At 40.2% G+C, this 17552-nt stretch overlaps 4 protein-coding genes and 1 non-coding gene across 5 annotated transcripts; 2 read left to right on the top strand and 3 right to left on the bottom strand.

The window, feature by feature from the left end:
- Nucleotides 1-1767: 1767 nt before the first annotated feature.
- sowahd (sosondowah ankyrin repeat domain family d) lies at nucleotides 1768-3519 on the top strand. Its single transcript, XM_058397864.1, has 2 exons — nucleotides 1768-1964; nucleotides 2142-3519. The coding sequence occupies exon 2, from the start codon at nucleotides 2244-2246 to the stop codon at nucleotides 3303-3305; it is 1062 nt and encodes a 353-aa protein (XP_058253847.1). The 5' UTR covers nucleotides 1768-1964; nucleotides 2142-2243; the 3' UTR covers nucleotides 3306-3519.
- Nucleotides 3520-3658: 139 nt separating this feature from the next.
- Nucleotides 3659-6309, bottom strand: rpl39 (ribosomal protein L39). The gene is made up of 3 exons (XM_058397865.1): nucleotides 6189-6309; nucleotides 5724-5827; nucleotides 3659-3857 (listed from the first exon to the last, which is right to left on the bottom strand). Exons 1-3 carry the CDS (start codon nucleotides 6189-6191, stop codon nucleotides 3809-3811), a joined length of 156 nt encoding a protein of 51 aa, XP_058253848.1. The 5' UTR covers nucleotides 6192-6309; the 3' UTR covers nucleotides 3659-3808.
- On the bottom strand, nucleotides 5435-5564 carry LOC131358763 (small nucleolar RNA SNORA69). Its single transcript, XR_009205683.1, has one exon. It is a non-coding gene; the product is annotated as a small nucleolar RNA SNORA69 (small nucleolar RNA).
- Nucleotides 6310-9480: 3171 nt separating the features above from the next.
- Nucleotides 9481-14914, bottom strand: upf3b (UPF3B regulator of nonsense mediated mRNA decay). The gene is made up of 10 exons (XM_058397737.1): nucleotides 14508-14914; nucleotides 13126-13232; nucleotides 12938-13044; nucleotides 12688-12786; nucleotides 12502-12612; nucleotides 12347-12390; nucleotides 11776-11967; nucleotides 10897-11057; nucleotides 10383-10719; nucleotides 9481-9914 (listed from the first exon to the last, which is right to left on the bottom strand). The coding sequence occupies exons 1-10, from the start codon at nucleotides 14619-14621 to the stop codon at nucleotides 9795-9797; spliced, it is 1392 nt and encodes a 463-aa protein (XP_058253720.1). The 5' UTR covers nucleotides 14622-14914; the 3' UTR covers nucleotides 9481-9794.
- A 63-nt stretch (nucleotides 14915-14977) lies between these two features.
- Nucleotides 14978-16976, top strand: ndufa1 (NADH:ubiquinone oxidoreductase subunit A1). Its single transcript, XM_058397738.1, has 3 exons — nucleotides 14978-15204; nucleotides 16627-16716; nucleotides 16875-16976. Exons 1-3 carry the CDS (start codon nucleotides 15103-15105, stop codon nucleotides 16893-16895), a joined length of 213 nt encoding a protein of 70 aa, XP_058253721.1. The 5' UTR covers nucleotides 14978-15102; the 3' UTR covers nucleotides 16896-16976.
- Nucleotides 16977-17552: the final 576 nt, after the last annotated feature.

Raw genomic sequence — 17552 nt, 5'->3', positions numbered from 1 at the left:
TCTTCTCATTGAGACCTTCAACAAAAAGACCTTCACAAGGTCACAAAGTGGCAGTGACATAGAATTTGCTATGAATACCTTCACGCCAAGTCATGTTTTTACTTGTTCTCTACTTATCTCATGGTTCGCATGGTTCACAATTTCAGAAACCACTTGCCCTCCACTTGCCCTCAGCTTGCAGACTTATGGCTATCTGGAATCCCACAAGCACATAGCAGCTGCTGCAGCTCAATTGTGGGCATACTGGAACATGCTGCACAAAAGTGCTGGCCGCACTCACAGAGACAGAGAAAAAAACCTCAGAGTTAAACCTATTCCAGCATGACAATGCTCATGTGCACAAATTAAAATCCATAAAGACATGGTTTGAGAAGGTTGGTCTGGAAGAAGTCAAGCAGCCTGTGCAGAGCCCTGACCTCAAACCCACTGAATACCCCAAGCATGGTACACCCCAGGCATTTTCACCTGCCATCAGCGCCCGACTCCTTTAGTTCTGATGGCTACTGAGCAGAATCCCACACGCATACATTCCAACATGTAATAGGAAGCCTTCTCATAAGGTTATGGAATAGAATATTCAATACTCAGGTATACTTACATACATACACTATATTGCCAAATGTTTTGGGACACCCCTCCAAATCATTGAATTCAGGTGTTGTTTTTCAGGGGTTGAGCTTGGCCTCTTAGTTCCAGTGAAAGGAACTCTTAATGCTTCAGCATACCAAGACATTTTAGACAATTTCATGCTCCCAACTTTGAGGATGGCCCCTTCCTGTTCCAACAAGACTAGTGCACAAACCTGATAGAACACCTTTAGGATGAATTAGAACGGAGACTGTGAGCCAGGCCTTCACGTCCAGCATCAGTGCCTGACCTCATAAATGCACTTCTAGAGGAATGGTCAAAAATTCCCATAAACACACTCCTAGACCTTGAGAAAAGCCTTCCCAGAAGAGTTGAAGCTGTTATAGCTCCAAAGGGCGTGACAACTCCTATTAAATTCATGTGCATGTAAAGGCACACGTCTCTAATTCATCCCAAAGATTCTATCGGGTTGAGGTCAGGACTCCTCTGTGTCTTTATGGACCTTGCTTTGTACACTGGTGTGCAGTCATGTTGGAACAGGAAGGGGTCATCCCCAAACCGTTCCCACAAAGTTGGGAGCATGAAATTGTCTTGGTATGCTGAAGCATTAAGAGTTTCACTGGAACTAAGAGGGCAAGCCCAACCCCTGAATTCAAAGATTTAGAGGGGTGTCCCAAAACTTTTGGCAATATAGTGTACATACATTACATTATGTATGCATGTGTAAGCATCTCCTTTATGATTGCATAAACATCAAAATTTCAAACTAGCAATTATCATTAAGAAGCGAAACACTGAGTAATGTGAATTTTCAAACTATATGCCAATATTAAATCTCTTATTTATCTATGTCCTTGACAGCTAACTGACATACAGGAGAGCCGATTACTATTAACGATGCTGAATAATAAATCTGTTCTTCTGCGATTTTAACAGGTCAACAATAGTGTGCTTGTTGCACAGCTCCCTTCACTGCAAAACAAACTAGAACATGTCCCAGGCTGTCTTCTGAATGTGACACACAGTACACCACTGTAATTGTAATAAGTCACTGATTATAGTGAGGTATTCTTGTATTCTTATTCAACTTTAATGATCACGTGACCTGAGTGTCTGACCGTTGAGTTGTCAGAGGTATTACAGCTGACCTTTGAGTCAAGGAACCTTTCAAGGGGTGTGGCATATTAGCAGAGCCGGTTGTAGTGAAATTGGTGCTTCCTTTGGAAACTAACAGTTGGTTTAGAGATACAGCATATAGTCATATGTCTTCCAGATTTATATTCACACGAAGCTGTGTAAGGAAGCCGCCGACGGAGTGCTCACGTGACCTGTTCCACGCGCTCGAGCACCTGAGCACGGGTGAAATCTTCTAACAGGTGAGAGACGTGAGAGTCATTATCATGGCGTAGATGAGTAAAAGTGAAACTGGGCACGAGCTTATAACAGTTGGGAAATATAATTCTGACATACTAAAAGTTTCAAATAGGACTTGAAAAAAGAGGAACATTAAAGAGCGGAACTTCCTATATCTAACTGTTTTTTTTTTCTGGAAGTGAAAAGGCACAGAATGAGGGATCTTGAAGAGGACAGTTGTGGATTTGTAAACTTCTTCAGTGCATATGTAAACAAAGGAAGACGAGGTCGTTGATATAAACATGGGTGACAGTGAGGGCAGCTGCGAGCTGTCAGAAAGGGACGCCATCAAATCTGAAACTCACTCGGATTCTCCGATGGCTGAATCCGAAGCGCTATTTCGCGGACAAGAACACGAGGCGAAAACCCAAACGAACAACTCGAATGAACCCGATTCTGGCTTTACAGCGGAACCGAACCCTGAGGAGCGAGCGGCTAAAGTTGGAGCGCGCGCGGTGTCGCTGAATCTCAGCGCTGCTGTGCGCAGGTCCAGATTTCAGAGACAGCTGGAAGCTTCTGAATCATCGTCCGAGGTCCAGGAGAAAGGCTCCATCACGCCGGCTATGCGCAAAAAATACCTGAAGGACCTGTTCTTGAACTATAATTCGCATAGTGGCCTGTCAACAATCTTATCGCTCAAAAGCGCGAGCGGGTCTTCGAAGGACAGTGTGGATGCGTCCTTTCAGGGTGCGGACGAGAGCAATGCATCCTGGGTACTGGATCCCACTGAGCACGCATGGATGCTATCGGTTGTGGATGGAAATTATGGCACTATATCAGAGTTTCTTATGGAGGACCCCAGTTTACTGACCAGGAAGGATTTTGTGAGTGGCTATTCAGCTCTCCACTGGTTAGCAAAGCAGGGGAAACACGAGACGTTATTAAAGCTTCTAAAAGACGCTGAAAAGAAAGGGTACCCAGTGGACGTGAACTTAAAGGGCAGTGGTGGTCTTACACCTCTTCATGTTGCTGTTATACACAGACAGTACATGGTCATAAAGATCTTAGTGGGTGCATTTGGTGCCAGCGTAGATGCCATGGACTACAATGGAAAAAGGGCATGGCAATATCTCAAAGATGATGCACCAGCAGAGATGAAGGAGCTCCTTGGTGCATGGGATGAAGAACACACTATCTGGCAACTAAACGCCAACAACAATAATGCAAGTTGCACTGAAGGAGCTTCGACAGAAGACTGCCAAAAAGAGACAAACGTTGTAGACACTGTCGCTAGAAATGGGCTGTGGCGCTTTGGTTCATTTAGAAAATTACTCTCCCCATTTTTCTCTGGAGGTAAGGACTAAAAGACATTATGTACCTGATATCACTGGAAATAGTATAAAAGACCTACAAATAGAAGTTCAACACTGCAACATTTTGTAATTTTATGCTTTTATATTTACAAATCAATGAAACTGTGCCAAATATTACATTGAGTCAGCATTCCCTGCAAGCATGTTTATGTAAATTAAAGTACCAGTAATGACATGATGGGTTTAAAACTGGATTCTAGTTATCAATCTGACTCATCAGTTGTAATTTGCTACCTACATTGCAGCACTTGGAACACAGGTCAATACCACAGACCCAAGCCCCTTCAATCTCAGTGTTTCCCCTCAAATAAATAACATTCAGAAAAAAGGGCAAGAGGCATTCATTCATAGTCTGATCATTTATTGTTTACCAACAGCATTCTCAGAGTATCTGTATAAAAGAGAATTCTGATCCTAACAACAGATGATCAACTCCAAACATCTGGGCAGAGGTGGTGATGCAGTTGCCAAAACTGAAGAGGCGAGTACTGAGCTTACAAGCCAAGCTTTGTCCTCCTCCAGTGTCTGCGCTTGGAGTTGTACCTGCAGGCAAAAACCATGTCAGATTAAAGAAACCATGAACATCTTTAAGTTAATATACATGTTTAATGCATTGATGATATAACCAAAGAAATTAATGGGGGGAAAAAAAGGCACATGGGAACATCTCTACACCTACACGAATGAAAAAGGGAAACAACCCTACATGTGAGAGCCTCAGACATCTACAGACACTCCAGGAATGAACACATGAATAGTTAGATCGGCAACTGAAATCCTAAGTCAACTGATAATGATTTTAGACAAACCAACAGCACAGGGCAGCTAATTTATGTCTCATCAGCTAGCCTAGGGTTTAATACAGATATAGACTGTTAGTATTTCAGTAGTCAAGCCTCAGTTTGCCTTAAATTCTGATTAAAACATACACCATTATATCCACTTGTCACATGTTAAAGTCAAAGCTTCAGAGCCTATTTTATTAACTTGAACTGCACTCATCACTGACAGCATTGAATCAAGCACTAAGGGAAGAAATATGAACCAAAACTACATAAGGATAGTTAAGTTTTGATGCAAATTACAAGCAAAGATCAAAATATTAGTATTAATTGTACTTTTTAAAATTACTGTGCTAGGGCCCCAAACAAGAGGATTACATGTCAGGACTCTATACAAAGATCAGGCATAACATTATAACCACTGACAGGTGAGGAGATGTCATTCTCATCACTGCACCTGTTGGCACCTTGGCCAACCTTCAGTGAGTTTGACAAAGGGCCAAATTGTGATGGCTAGACGACTGGATCAGAGCATCGCCAAAACTGCAGCTCTTGTGGGGTGTTCCTGGTCTGCAGTGGTCAGTATCTATCAAAGTGGTCCAAAGATGGAATAATGGTGAACCGGCGACAGGGTCATGGACGACCAAGGCTCACTGATGGACGTGGGGAGCGAAGGCTGGCCTGTGATCCGATGCAACAGACAAGCTACTGTTGCTGAAACTGCTCAAGTTAATGCTGGTTCTGATAGACAGGTGTCAGAATACACAGTGTATGACGGGCCAGGGCTGTTTTGGCAGCAAAAGGAGGAGCAAGACAGGTGGTCATAATGTTATGCGTAGTTGGTGTATATCCAACAAAACCCAAGATGCAACAATTTACAGATTGGATGTTCATAACCGCTTCATGACTTAAAAAAAAATCACAGGTTAAAAACTTATTGGACACACATGGAATATGCAAGGCAGATCTCTTCTTACATCCTTTCTATCTTTCACTTGTGGAGATTTCATGTACCATAGAAAATTAGTGTACATCTGGGTCAATAAAGTGAAATAAAATGGAACAGAAACATGCAGGTTTACTACAACACACACTAAAGCCTTGCTAAAACAGAGGACACTTGCAAGTTGATGATGGAGGTTATAGTAAATGTCTAGGGAGATGTATGAGGCTCTAATGTATTATCATAAAGATAGATAGATAGATAGATAGATAGATAGATAGATAGATAGATAGATAGATAGATAGATAGATAGATAGATAGATAGATAGATAATGGGGCATGTGAGGAGTGGAACAAAACCTCTAATCACGTAATGTGAATCTGAAATACAACAAAGCTGTGCCTGTTACAGAGTGTCCACATCCCACAGAGGAGAGAAGCTGTAACTCTGCGGCAGGATGTTGCTCTCAGCAGGGTAATGGCAGTCCTTCCACCAAATGAAGCACTGTAATTGCGGCCTGCTTTTCATTCATTTGAAAGAGTACAGATTATGACTGATGTCCTCCACTACCACAAGAAGTTAGCCTTAAAGTGTGAGAACCTTAGCCGTTAGCACTCGAGCTAACTTTCCTGTTGCCTTAGCGCACACAGAGAGAAGTGTGTAACCGCAGGACTCTCTCTCACCTGATCTTGTTGCCGGTTTTCATGCGGATCCACTGCGGGATCGGTCTGTTCTGCTTCTGCTTCTTAGCCAGGAAGCGTTTAATCCTGAAAGTCTTGTGTGACGCCTGAAACCGGGAGGAGACGAGCATTGTTAGCTGTTAGCATGCGGGCTACAAGTACGAGTTTAAATTTTACCCCATATAAACTACACATTTAATGTTTATAATGGAAAAACATAGACTGGGTAACTTTAATTGAACGAGTTTGGTTAAACAGAGACCTTTACTTTCACATTTTTGGGCCTCGAGGACGTGATCCCTGTGAGATCAACACCGAGCCTTATTTAATCTACTTAAACTCTTTAGAAGAGATTCACCCCGAAATATTTAAACACAGTGACACGGAACAAGCATTAGCACACATTGGTAATGAAAGTTGTAACCAAAATACTTTAACTCTTTAGGATGTTTACTGATTATCGCTCACCATTCTAGACACACAATCCTTGCACCACAATGGCGGTGGCTGAAGAGGAGGAACTCCGGGAAACGGCCGTGTTGTATTTCCGAGTTTAAGGGGCGGAGCTACACGACCTCCTAGAGACACAGCGACCCCAAGCGGAGAGTCACTGCAACGCCCTCAGACACCCCGTCACTGTAATACACTATATTACCAAAAGTTTTGGAACACCCCTCCAAATCATTGAATTCAGGGGTTGGGCTTGGCCCCTTAGCTCCAGTGAAAGGAACTCTTAATGCTTCAGCATACCAAGACATTTTAGACAATTTCCTGCTCCCAACTTTGTGGGAACAGTTTGGGGATGACCCCTTCCTCTTCCAACATGACTGCACACCAGGGCACAAAGCAAGTTCCATAAAGACATGGATGAGCGAGTTGGTGTGGAGGAATCTGACTGGCCTACACAGAGTCCTGACCTCAACCTGATAGAACACCTTTGGGTTGAATTAGAGCAGAGTGCGATCCAGCCCTTCTCGTCCAACATCAGTGCCTGACCTCACAAATGAGCTTCTAGAGGAATGGTCAAAAATTCCCATAAACACACTCCTAAACCTTGTGGAAAGCCTTCCCAAAAGATCTGAAGCTGTTATAGCTGCAAAGGGCGGGCCAACTCCATATTACATTCATGTGCATGTAAAGGCAGATGTCCCAGTTTTGAAATGGTTTGCAGTCTCTGCTTTAATTCATCCCAAAGGTGTTCTATCAGGTTGAGGTCAGGTCACTTCCTCCACACCAAACTCACTCATCCCTGTCTTTATGGACCTTGCTTTGTGCACTGGTGTGCAGTCATGTTGGAACAGGAAGGGGTCATCCCCAAACTGTTCCCACAAAGTTGAGAGCATGAAATTGTCTAAAATGTCTTGGTATGCTGAAGCATTAAGAGTTCTTTTTACTGGTCAAGCCCAACCCCTGAAAAACAACACCTGAATTCAATGATTTAGAGGGCTGTCCCAAAACTTTTGGCTTTATAATGTATCACCATTACTGCAAATAAAGAAAATACAGACAAATGCAGCAAACACATACAGAGTCAGAAAACACATTCAAATGCAGCACTTTATTAGGAACACCTGTACATTTGCTCATGCAGTTATCTAATCAGCCAATCATGTGGCAACAGCACAACGCATAAAATCATGCAGATATAGCCCAAGAGCTTCAGTTAATGTTCACATCAAACATCAGAATGGGAAAAAAAAGATCTGTGCTATGGTTCCAGATGGGCTGATTTCAGAATTGAAGAAACTGCTGATCTCCTGGGATTTTCATACACAACAGTCTCAGAGTACAGAGAGCCTGCAGGCTGAAACACCTTGCTGATGAGAGAAATCAGAGGAGAATGACCAGCCTGATTTGAGCTGACAGGAAGTCTATAATAACTTAAATAACCACTCTTTACAATCGTGGTGAGCAGAAAAGCATCTCAGAATAGATAACACATTAAACCTAAAGGTGGATGAGCTACAACAGCACAAGACCACATCAGGTTCCATTCCCATCAACCAAGACTGGAAAACTGGGCACAGACTTACTGTATAGCTGAAGACTGGAAAAAGTCCAGTCCAAGAGTCTGTGGCCATAAGAGCCTAATTTCCTTGTTTTTGGTTAACAGAAGTGGAACCCAATTTTGGGCATTTAGCAGACTCCCTTATACAGAGTCTCTATCAATGAATACATTAACACTAGTTCAGTAGGTCACAGACTCAGGATACCATCAGCCTAAAAAATGTATTGGGATGATTTTTTTTTATACATTCAATATATAAAACAAACCAGGAAAATAAGAGCTAGTTTAAGTGTTTCAGGAAAAGGACTTCATCTGTCATTTGAAGACAGTCAGTAACTCAGCTATTCAGACATCCGGGGGAAGTTCATTTCACCACCTCGTTGCCAGAACAATAGTCTTGATGTATACCTACCTCTTACCCTGAGAGACGGTGGGACCAGTTGAGCAATGCTAGTAGATCAGAGGGAGTGTGTTAGGGAGTGTTTAAGGTTTGATCTTATGTGCATGCTGGGAAGCTTTTCTACTTTGCTTTTCGTCTTGTTCTTGTGTAAATTCTATATACATTGTGAGCATGTTGTTAGCAACATTTTTGAGAGGTGTAAATGAAATGTGTTGATTGAAAAGAAGAAATCAAGCGAATGGTAAAATAAATTTTATAGTGGAAATTACATCAGGAATAATGAACAAAGAACTAGGCAAAATCTTACCTTCTGTTACATGGTATGTTGCTGTGTCCTGTGTACATTATTTATTTGCTGCACACTCACAGCACTAAAACTTTTTTTTAACCATAAAATCTTTTAAGGTCTTTTAAAGAAAAGATTATTAAAGCATTAACTTTTTTTAGCCTGTGTATAAATAAATAATGCGAATTGTATGTTTTGTGTCTTAAATTCCTTTTTGTGTTGCAGCTGGAGAATCGCTTTCTGCTTTTGGTATTATTACCCCAGAGCAAAATCTAAAAATTTTACATGAATAGAATAACTGTAGTTTGGGGATTATCAAGTGAGTGAGTATCATGTCAATCAGACATGCTTCCTTTTGCAGAGATCCAATCACACTTCCCTCAGAAACATTCAACTTATTTCAGTGTTTTTATATTAGCAGCATGTTGGCCCCGTGTCCATACCATGTCTGTGTTGCAAGTTTAATGCATTTGTATGTTTTCTGTATTTGCAAGGCATTGGGCCTCTTAGCCATCATAGCATTTAATGTCTGTAAATATCTAAAACATTTTGAGTTTAATATTCAAGAGCAATTTCCATTTTCCATCAGCTGCTCACTCAAAAGTAAATAAAAAATATTTGTTCTCATTCGCTTAATACACCCCCAACCTCCAGCAATCAAATTACTTATAATCTTAAGATGTTTATTTAGCATTTATCTAGTGAAATGTTGTTACTGCTCAGATTAAAATATCTGCAACAAGATGTGGAATAAAATGTGATGCATTTTTGGATACTTCATAAGGTAAAGATTTATTTCAAAAATAAAGGAAGGCCACTCAGCGAATTCAACAAGACATGTAGTCAAAAGTTTCCTAAATAAAAACACTGACAGTGGCAAAAGCCTGTTATAACAAAACCCCACCCTCGGTGCATCACATATTACCAAAAATATTCTCTTCAAATCAAAAGTCTGCAAATGTGCTATACCATGCAGAGTGTCTGGTGATGCCGAGAACTAGCTGCTGTAAAATGAAAACAAATTCAATGAAATAGAACAAATGATTGTGAAAGTTGGAACAGGAAACAGATTGAATTGGTAAACTTTAATACCAGAAAAGCAGAGTATGTGAAGTACAATATGTTTGATTGTGTACCAAGAGTAAGGTCACTTGGAGTTCTCATGGCCCTAAAACTTTGGCTTCTTTCACTCTGCCCCACTCAGCTCTAACAAACAGAAAGTGAAGGGGGCTTGTTCAGGCACTGTAAGGTGGCAACATCTACTTCTGCGCCTCTGACAGAGAGCTTGTGAGGGACAGGAACCTCTTGCTTTAGCAGCACTGCTAAATTGCCTTGATTTGGCCAGAATTCTCTCTCTCATCACCATGCGGTGGTCTTCCTTCACTCTTCCCCTTTCTCATGTGTATTTTTGGCATCCCTTTCAGCCGCCTTCTCCCCGGCCTCTGTTCCTCTATTGCGGCTCCTCGCTCCTGGCTGGTACAGCTGAATGGCAGGACGATCCTGAGACAAAGTGAAAAAGGACTCGTTATAAAGAAGGCATGCACAAAAACGAAGCAAGCTCACTTACTGCACTGTATCTACAATGTCTGCGAGAGATGGGTTTAATCTGTACTTTAATAAACATCCTCTCACAAGCGTATTGAACGCTGCAACTTTTATAGATCAGGCATGTTTTTTCTCTGAAAGTTTTAATTCCTGTGACGTTGAATCAGAAGAAAAACATCTTCACAAAATGCTGTAATATTTAAGCATGAAACATGCAAGATCATTGTAGTAAGATATTTATATATTTTACATGTTCTTGAAACTAACAAGAGACAGGGGAGCTGTAATAAAGTGCTTTTATTTGAGTAGTTTACTATAAATAAAGATTTATTTAAACAGAATGACATTCATTTTTAAATCTCCATACATCCTATTTCTTTTATCTGTAGACATACGTGCCATATACTGAGAAAGACAATGTACCTTGTTCCTTAAACGATCCTTTTTCACATTTTCTTCCTTTTTAGAATCCTTAGAAGACTTGACAGATTTCTCAGAATGAATGTGACCTGTGGATTCTCCAGTATGCTCGTTCTTTCTCTTTTCCCATACATACTCCTTTTCCTTTTTGTTCTCCTCCTCTCTCTCTCTCTTTCTGTAGGTGTTTTCTCCATCGTGATGCTCCCTCCTCTTCCGCCGCTCCTCGTCCTGCCTCTTGATCCGCTCTTTCTCTTTCTGCCGTCGTTCCCGATCCCGTTCACGGTCTCTCTCTCTGTCCACTTCACGATCCCGATGCTCCCTGCGTCCATCTTCCTCATATCTGCAGTGAGTTGAGAAAAAGCGCTAATCCAGTTACTATTTTGGATGATATGGATGTAAGAAAAAAAAAAGTTTAAACCATAACAAAATAGCACACACTGGAATGTTTGGCTGACCACAGTTGGCTTTTTTTTCCCTTCACTCAGCAAATAAAGTCAAACATGCTCTGAATACTAACTTTCTTGGCTTGTCCTCTCGGTGTTCGCCATTTTGACGTTTTTTTTCATTTGCTCCCCCTGGACCTCGGTCATCTTTCAGCTTCTCTCGGTCTGGCTTCTTGGGTTTCTCTTTTGGCTTTTCATTGTCAATATTCTCATGCTTCTCAAGTTTCTTCAGGAGCTGAAGCAGAAAAAAATGTTAAAAACTTTCTCAGTTCCAGTTTGCAAACAGAACAAGACAATATTTCTGAATATTTGCTTATCAAGGAATCAGCAATTTAGGTATTTCACAAGAGTTGAATACTGAGCACTGACAGCTATTCAAACATTACAGCATGACCAACATCTCTACATGTAACACACAAGAAGTCACATCTAAAATCTCTGTCTGCACACAGGAACTCAGATCCCTACAACTGGCTGGTGTCCAAGCTCTGATTTGACCAATATCTAACTGGCTGTCTTGGTAACTGAAACTCTCAGAAACCAAATTAATTTTTCTCCACATTTTATTAATCTTACAGAGTAAAAAAATGTATAATTACTTATAGGTTAATTTGGTTCAAACTGCTTTTCTACATGTGGTTACGGTACTGCATATGCACATTCTGATCCTCTATCCTATTTACCTTGTACTGTTTTTAAACCATTTTCTTGATAGTTCTATTTTCTAAATCTAGATTTTAATTAATGTTACTCCTATGGTAATGCTGTGTCACCTTGAATTTTTACTAAAGCGGATTAATAATCTCATCTGTCAGCTCATCTCATCCCTACCCTTTGGTTATTGCTTCACCTGCTGTAACATTCCCATCAAATGTGTTTTGTCTAAATGAAGCGAATTGGTGTGCACAGTGTGCTTCAAAGCATAGAATATTTTTCTCTATTAGTAATTGTACCTTGATTTTTGGCTGCTCCTCTTTATGTTGGTCCTTGTCCTTTTCAGGTGCCTTTTCTGCTTTCTTTAATTTCTCGGCTTCTTTGCGCTTCCTCCGGTCCTCTTCTCTCCACTTCCGCCGCTCTTCATCCCGCAGGCGTTTGCGCTCCAGCTCTCTCCTCCTTCTCTCCTCTTTCTTTTCCTCTCTTAACCTCTGAAGAGTGAGTGTGAATTAACATTTCTAATCATGCACAATAAAATACTGCCCAATCACATGCAAGCAGATGAGTCAACAAAGACATTATCCTATCTGGATTAGATATGTTGTGATTCGCTGTGAAGATATTAACTGGTTTCTATTCAGCATGCAGGTTGAAGTGTTTACAACACTGATCATCAGTATATGCTCAACAGATTTTGAGTGGTCAAAGAGTTTTTGTCCTTTTACACTCAAAAATTTAAAGATACAAGTTAAAAAGTCTAATAATATATATAATTTTATTATATAACATTTTATATTTTTGTGTTTGTTGTGTCATCTATCTATCTATCTATCTATCTATCTAGTCAAATTTAAAAAATGTAGACATTACCTGCTTATTCTTAAGGAAGTCCAAGAGGGGAGTTGTTTTCTTGGCTGAGTAAAAGAAAAAATTTTTTAAAACAAACTTCATCCTGAAAATCATTTATGGGAAATATATACATTCAGGTAGATTTTGCTGTAGAGGTCAATAATTGATAAGCTTACCAACTAGCTCCTTTGTCTTCGCCTCTATTTCTTCTAATAATGTCTCAGTTGTTGAAGTAAACTTCTCCTCATCACCATTGTAGAGCTCCAAAAACTTCTTATAATCAGTATCTATAAAAAGCACAGTCATGTAAGCAAAACTGTAACAGTGTCTGTGAGTTTTGTTTCTGTGGTCTGATTTCTTACCTTCTTCAATTGTTCCACTTTTGGAATCCTTTTTCTTACTCCTCTTTTTAGCGACCTTCTGGAATGGGGCAAACTCAACAATTGCAGGATATTCTTGTCCTTAATATCAAAGTCACATTATAATAATTAGACATAATATTATGTAGGGCAAAAATTAATTTGGCATAACAAATCCCAAAGGCACATAAAACATAACAGGATTAAAAAATGGAGAGTATAATACCTAACAGTGAGAAATTTATTTACAAACCTCGATTATCAATGAACACATAACCATCAAAACGGTCTCTGAAAAGTACAATGTCCTCCTGGTTCTTGAAATTTAGATATGCTCTTGCAAAGAGATGAGGGTAGAGACTGAAGAAACAAAGCATTTGATTAACTTCCACTTTAGTAATGTTTTAGCTAAGAGAGATGTCATTTCTTTTAGCCACAGACCTGGTGTCACTGGAGAAAAACTCGAGATAATCCACCTCAGGCAGAGGCTGTAACTGCTCCTCCAGCTCTTCTTTAGTCAGACTTGGAGGCAGGCGACGGATCACAATCTGATCCAAAAACAAATCAAATCATTATCCAACATCGCCACCATGAAAAGTCCACCTACACTTATATTGTCAAAAGTTTTGGGACATCCCTCCAAATCACTGAATTCAGGTGTTGTTTTTCAGCGGTTGGGCTTGACCCCTTAGTTCCAGTGAAAGGAACTCTTAATGCTTCAGCATACCAAGACATTTTAGACAATTTCATGCTCTCAACTTTCTGGGAACAGTTTGGGGATGACCCCTTCCTGTTCCAACATGACTGCACACCAGTGTACAACGCAAGGTCCATAAAGACATGGATGGAGTCCTGACCTCAACCTGATAGAACACCTTTGGGATGAATTAGAGCGGAGACTGCGAGCCAGACCTTCTCGTCCAACATCAGTGCCTGACCTCACAAATGAGCTTCTAGAGGAATGGTCAAAAATTCCCATAAACACACTCCTAAACCTTGTGGAAAGCCTTCACAGAAGATTTGAAGCTGTTATAGCTGCAAAGTGCGGGCCAACTCCATATTACATTCATGTGCATGTAAAGACAGATGTCCCAGTTTTGGTCTGGCTCAGAGTCTCCGCTCTAATTCATCCCAAAGGTGTTCTATCAGGTTGAGGTCAGGACTCAGTGAAGTTCCTCCACACCAAACTCACTCATCCATGTCTTTATGGACCTTGCTTTGTGCACTGGTGTGCAGTCATGTTGGAACAGGAAGAGGTCATCCTTAAACTGTTCCCCCAAAGTTGAGAGCATGAAATTGTCTAAAATGTCTTGATATGATGAAGCATTAAGAGTTTCTTTCACTGGAACTAAGGGGTCAAGCCCAACCGCTGAAAAACAACACCTGAAGTCAATGATTTGGAGGGCTGTCCCAAAACTTTCGCCAATATAATTACGCTTTATTGCAGCCACCAAAACAAAGTTAACTATCTGTTTTCAAATCTGTGGAAAAGCAATGAGATTTGAAACTATTTCTGTGTTGTACAGCTGTTCTTGTGGAATGAAAAGCTCTAAATCTCCACTCAAGGTTGCAGAAGTGTCGCGTTAAAGAGTTTTTGCTAACTGTTCCACCAGGTTAGCTTTACAGCCGAACACACTTCAACTGATGCTCTCAGTAATGTGAATAACAGCAAATTCATAACACTAACTGTGTAAACAGTTAATAAAGTACAAAACCTCGACGCTGCTGAGAATGGTGTAGGTTTACTCTGCTGTACAGATTTCTATCATAACCGAAGCTAAGAAGCTAACAGCTCGTCGGGTAGCAGTAAACAGACTAGCTACCTTTGTCATGGCCTCCTTCTTCTCTTTATTTGGCTTCTCCGTTTTTTCATTTTCTTCACATTTGATCTCCACTTTCTTCTCTTTAGGTCGCGTGTTTTCTTTGTCTTCTTTCATGTTTCTGAAGACAGTAAGAGTGTGTAGGAAGAAAGCAGAACAGCTGTGTGGAGTTAAGGCGCACTTCGCCCAACTTTCTCTAGCAGTTTCACGGCACACAGACGGACGCTTCTGATTGGCTGCCTGCTCTCTGGCCTGCTAACGCGAAAGTGGTGCTTCTGTTCGACTAAAAAAGCATTAATTCCTTTTCAATTCCCCCCCCCTTTAATTTACGTTGGTTTCATTTAGCTGCTTACATTTTCTTGTGTCTGAAATGTATAATATATCATATGTAGGTATATCCAGAACGCACCACTAGAGGGAACTGAACAATGATGGCGCCGTTTGCTAACCGGAAGTAGGAGGCTATCAAGCGGAAGTTGGTGTGTGACCGTCAACGCAGCAGACATTTTGGTCAAAATTGCAGAGGACTCTTCTCTTTATTAGTGCAGGAAGACAAGATCATTGTTAAACTGCTGCCAAGTCACATTTTATCTTCATCATGTGGTATGAAATATTGCCTGGGTTTGCTATCATGACGGTTTGTTTGATCATTCCTGGAGTGGCCACTACTAACATACAGAAATTCACTAACGGTGGAAAGGTGAGTGCTGGGAGCTGACCAGTGAGAGTTTTGTTTACATTAAAGTTTACACTTTATCTAATGCTATAAACTTGATATAAAGTACAATCCACACATCCAGGGCAGGAATAAAGGGTTAATGGACTTGCTATAGATTTCAGAGACAGTCCAGGGATTTGAACTTCATTTTTCTGATCTAGTTCAGACCTGAGCCAAGGCTGCTCTTAATATTTGTTTGTTTCATAATGACAAATTTAATGAGTATATTCAAATATAATAGTACAGTTATTGGTTATGTCCTTTTTGTGATTGGATAGACCATGGATAATAATGTTATGGTGCAAAAAGGAACATTGTCTCTGCATCTTCTGATTGGAGGAAATCATAGAACAATGACTGGCTTTTATTATTTTAAATGATAAATTGAGCTTTTATGTGCTATACTATATGTAATTTTATTATTATGTTCAACGAACATCTGTGCTGAATGGTAATGGCAGTTCGTTGTGCTCCTGACCCGAAATTATAACCGTGATGATTTGAGAGAATGAGAAGAGATAATGTCTCTCATGAGATATTGATAGTTGACTGATCATCTTACATTAATCAGCATTTAAGTCTGCTCAACTTAGTAATTTGCTCAGTAATGGGTCTGTTTAACGTTCTACATTCCTTTGAAAACTCAAAAACAAGAATTAGTTCTGTTTCGAAGTACTGCATAATACACCGATCAGGCATAACATTATGAGCAGTGACAGGTGAAGTGAATAACACTGATTATCTCCTCATCATGGCACCTGTTAGTGGGTGGGATATATTAGGCAGCAAGTGAATGTTTTGTCCTCAAAGTTGATGTGTTAGAAGCAGGAAAAATGGGCAAGCATAAAGATTTGAGGTTTGACAAGGGCCAAATTGTGATGGCTAGACGACTGGATCAGAGCATCTCCAAAACTGCAGCTCTTGTGGGGTGTTCCCACTCTGCAGTGGTCAGTATCAATCAACAGTATCCTTTAAGTTCTGTATACTTTAAATCCTGTAAGTAACTTACAGAACTTAAAGGATCTGCTGCTAACATCTTGGTGCCAGATACCAGTCTGCAGTGGTCGGTATCTATCAAAAGTATCCTTTAAGTCCTGTAAGTTGCGAGGTGGGGTCTCCATGGGCTTAAAGGATCTGCTGCCCACATCTTGGTGCCAGATACCAAAGTATAACATCAGGGATCTAGTGAAGTCCATGCCTTAATGGGTCAGGGCTGTCATGGCAGCAAAAGAGTGACCAACACAATATTAGGCAGGTTGTCATAATGTTATGCCTGGTCGGTGTACTGTAAGCAGTTGCTTATAAATTAAAAAGTTTTTTTTAATTAGGATTTTAAATAAATAAAACAAATTAGGATTTAACGTAAATAACATTTTTTGATACTTAATCTAATTTTGTATTTAGGAGAAAAGAATCGCAAGAGTTCCTTACCAGTGGTACCTGATGGAGAGAGACAAGCGGGTGTCAGGGACTGGACTGTATTACCAGTCAAAGGTTAATTTCCTTTATTAAATGGATTCATTTTTATTTATTTATTTTATTTTAGGTTTTTTTTTTTTACATTTTGTACATTATCACATATTTGTATTTTTGTTTATATTAATGTGTGGCTTTATTGTAGAGATTTCTAAAATGTTCTCTTGTTTTCACAGGGACTTGAAAACATTAAATGAAGACCATGCCTTACCCCTGCCCAAAAGTTTTTTCAACGTTCATTTTGACCGGCCATCTATTAAAATAATGTATATATGGTATCTATTTTGTGTCTAATGACTCATTTTGTGAGACAATACACTTGATTTATCTATCAGCAGTAGGCATGCATCACATAATCAAAGACAAGAAAGACATATTCATAGACAACAAGTTTAATCTTCCAGACAGTGATGGAAAAGTAAACTTTGGTGCCATTTACTGAGCTACACTATATACCATTCAGGTTAATATTGTGTTGGTCCCCTTTTTGCTGCCAAAACAGCCCTGACCCGTTGAGGCATGGACTCCACTAGATCCCTGAAGGTGTGCTGTGGTATCTGGCACCAAGATGTTAGCAGCAGACCCTTTAAGTTCTGTAAGTTACTTACAGGATTTAAAGTATACAGAACTTAAAGGATACTGTTGATAGATACTGACCACTTCAGACCGGGAACACCCCACAAGAGCTGCAGTTTTGGAGATGCTCTGATCCAGTCGTCTAGCCATCACAATTTGGCCCTTGTCAAATCTGGCCATTTTTCCTGCTTCTAACACATCAACTTTGAGGACAAAATGTTTACTTGCTGTCTAAAATATCCCACCCACTAACAGGTGGTATGATGGAGATAATCAGT

This window comes from Hemibagrus wyckioides, linkage group LG08 (assembly GCF_019097595.1).
Source record: "Hemibagrus wyckioides isolate EC202008001 linkage group LG08, SWU_Hwy_1.0, whole genome shotgun sequence".
Classification (NCBI taxonomy): Eukaryota; Metazoa; Chordata; class Actinopteri; order Siluriformes; family Bagridae; genus Hemibagrus; species Hemibagrus wyckioides.
Note: the sequence above shows the minus strand (reverse complement) of the source record. Positions and strands in the feature narration are given on the sequence as shown.

Coding starts and splice junctions, on each gene's coding strand:
- ndufa1 (XM_058397738.1), top strand. CDS start 15,103: ATGTGGTATGAAATATTGCCTGGGTTTGCTATCATGACGGTTTGTTTG. Junction 15,205..16,626: donor AATTCACTAACGGTGGAAAG/GTGAGTGCTGGG, acceptor TTTTGTATTTAG/GAGAAAAGAATCGCAAGAGT. Junction 16,717..16,874: donor GACTGTATTACCAGTCAAAG/GTTAATTTCCTT, acceptor TTGTTTTCACAG/GGACTTGAAAACATTAAATG.
- rpl39 (XM_058397865.1), bottom strand. Junction 3,858..5,723: donor AAAACCGGCAACAAGATCAG/GTGAGAGAGAGT, acceptor TTTTGCCTGCAG/GTACAACTCCAAGCGCAGAC.
- sowahd (XM_058397864.1), top strand. CDS start 2,244: ATGGGTGACAGTGAGGGCAGCTGCGAGCTGTCAGAAAGGGACGCCATC.
- upf3b (XM_058397737.1), bottom strand. CDS start 14,621: ATGAAAGAAGACAAAGAAAACACGCGACCTAAAGAGAAGAAAGTGGAG. Junction 12,787..12,937: donor TGTGTTCATTGATAATCGAG/GTTTGTAAATAA, acceptor TTTGATATTAAG/GACAAGAATATCCTGCAATT. Junction 11,058..11,775: donor AGGAGCAGCCAAAAATCAAG/GTACAATTACTA, acceptor TTTCTGCTTCAG/CTCCTGAAGAAACTTGAGAA.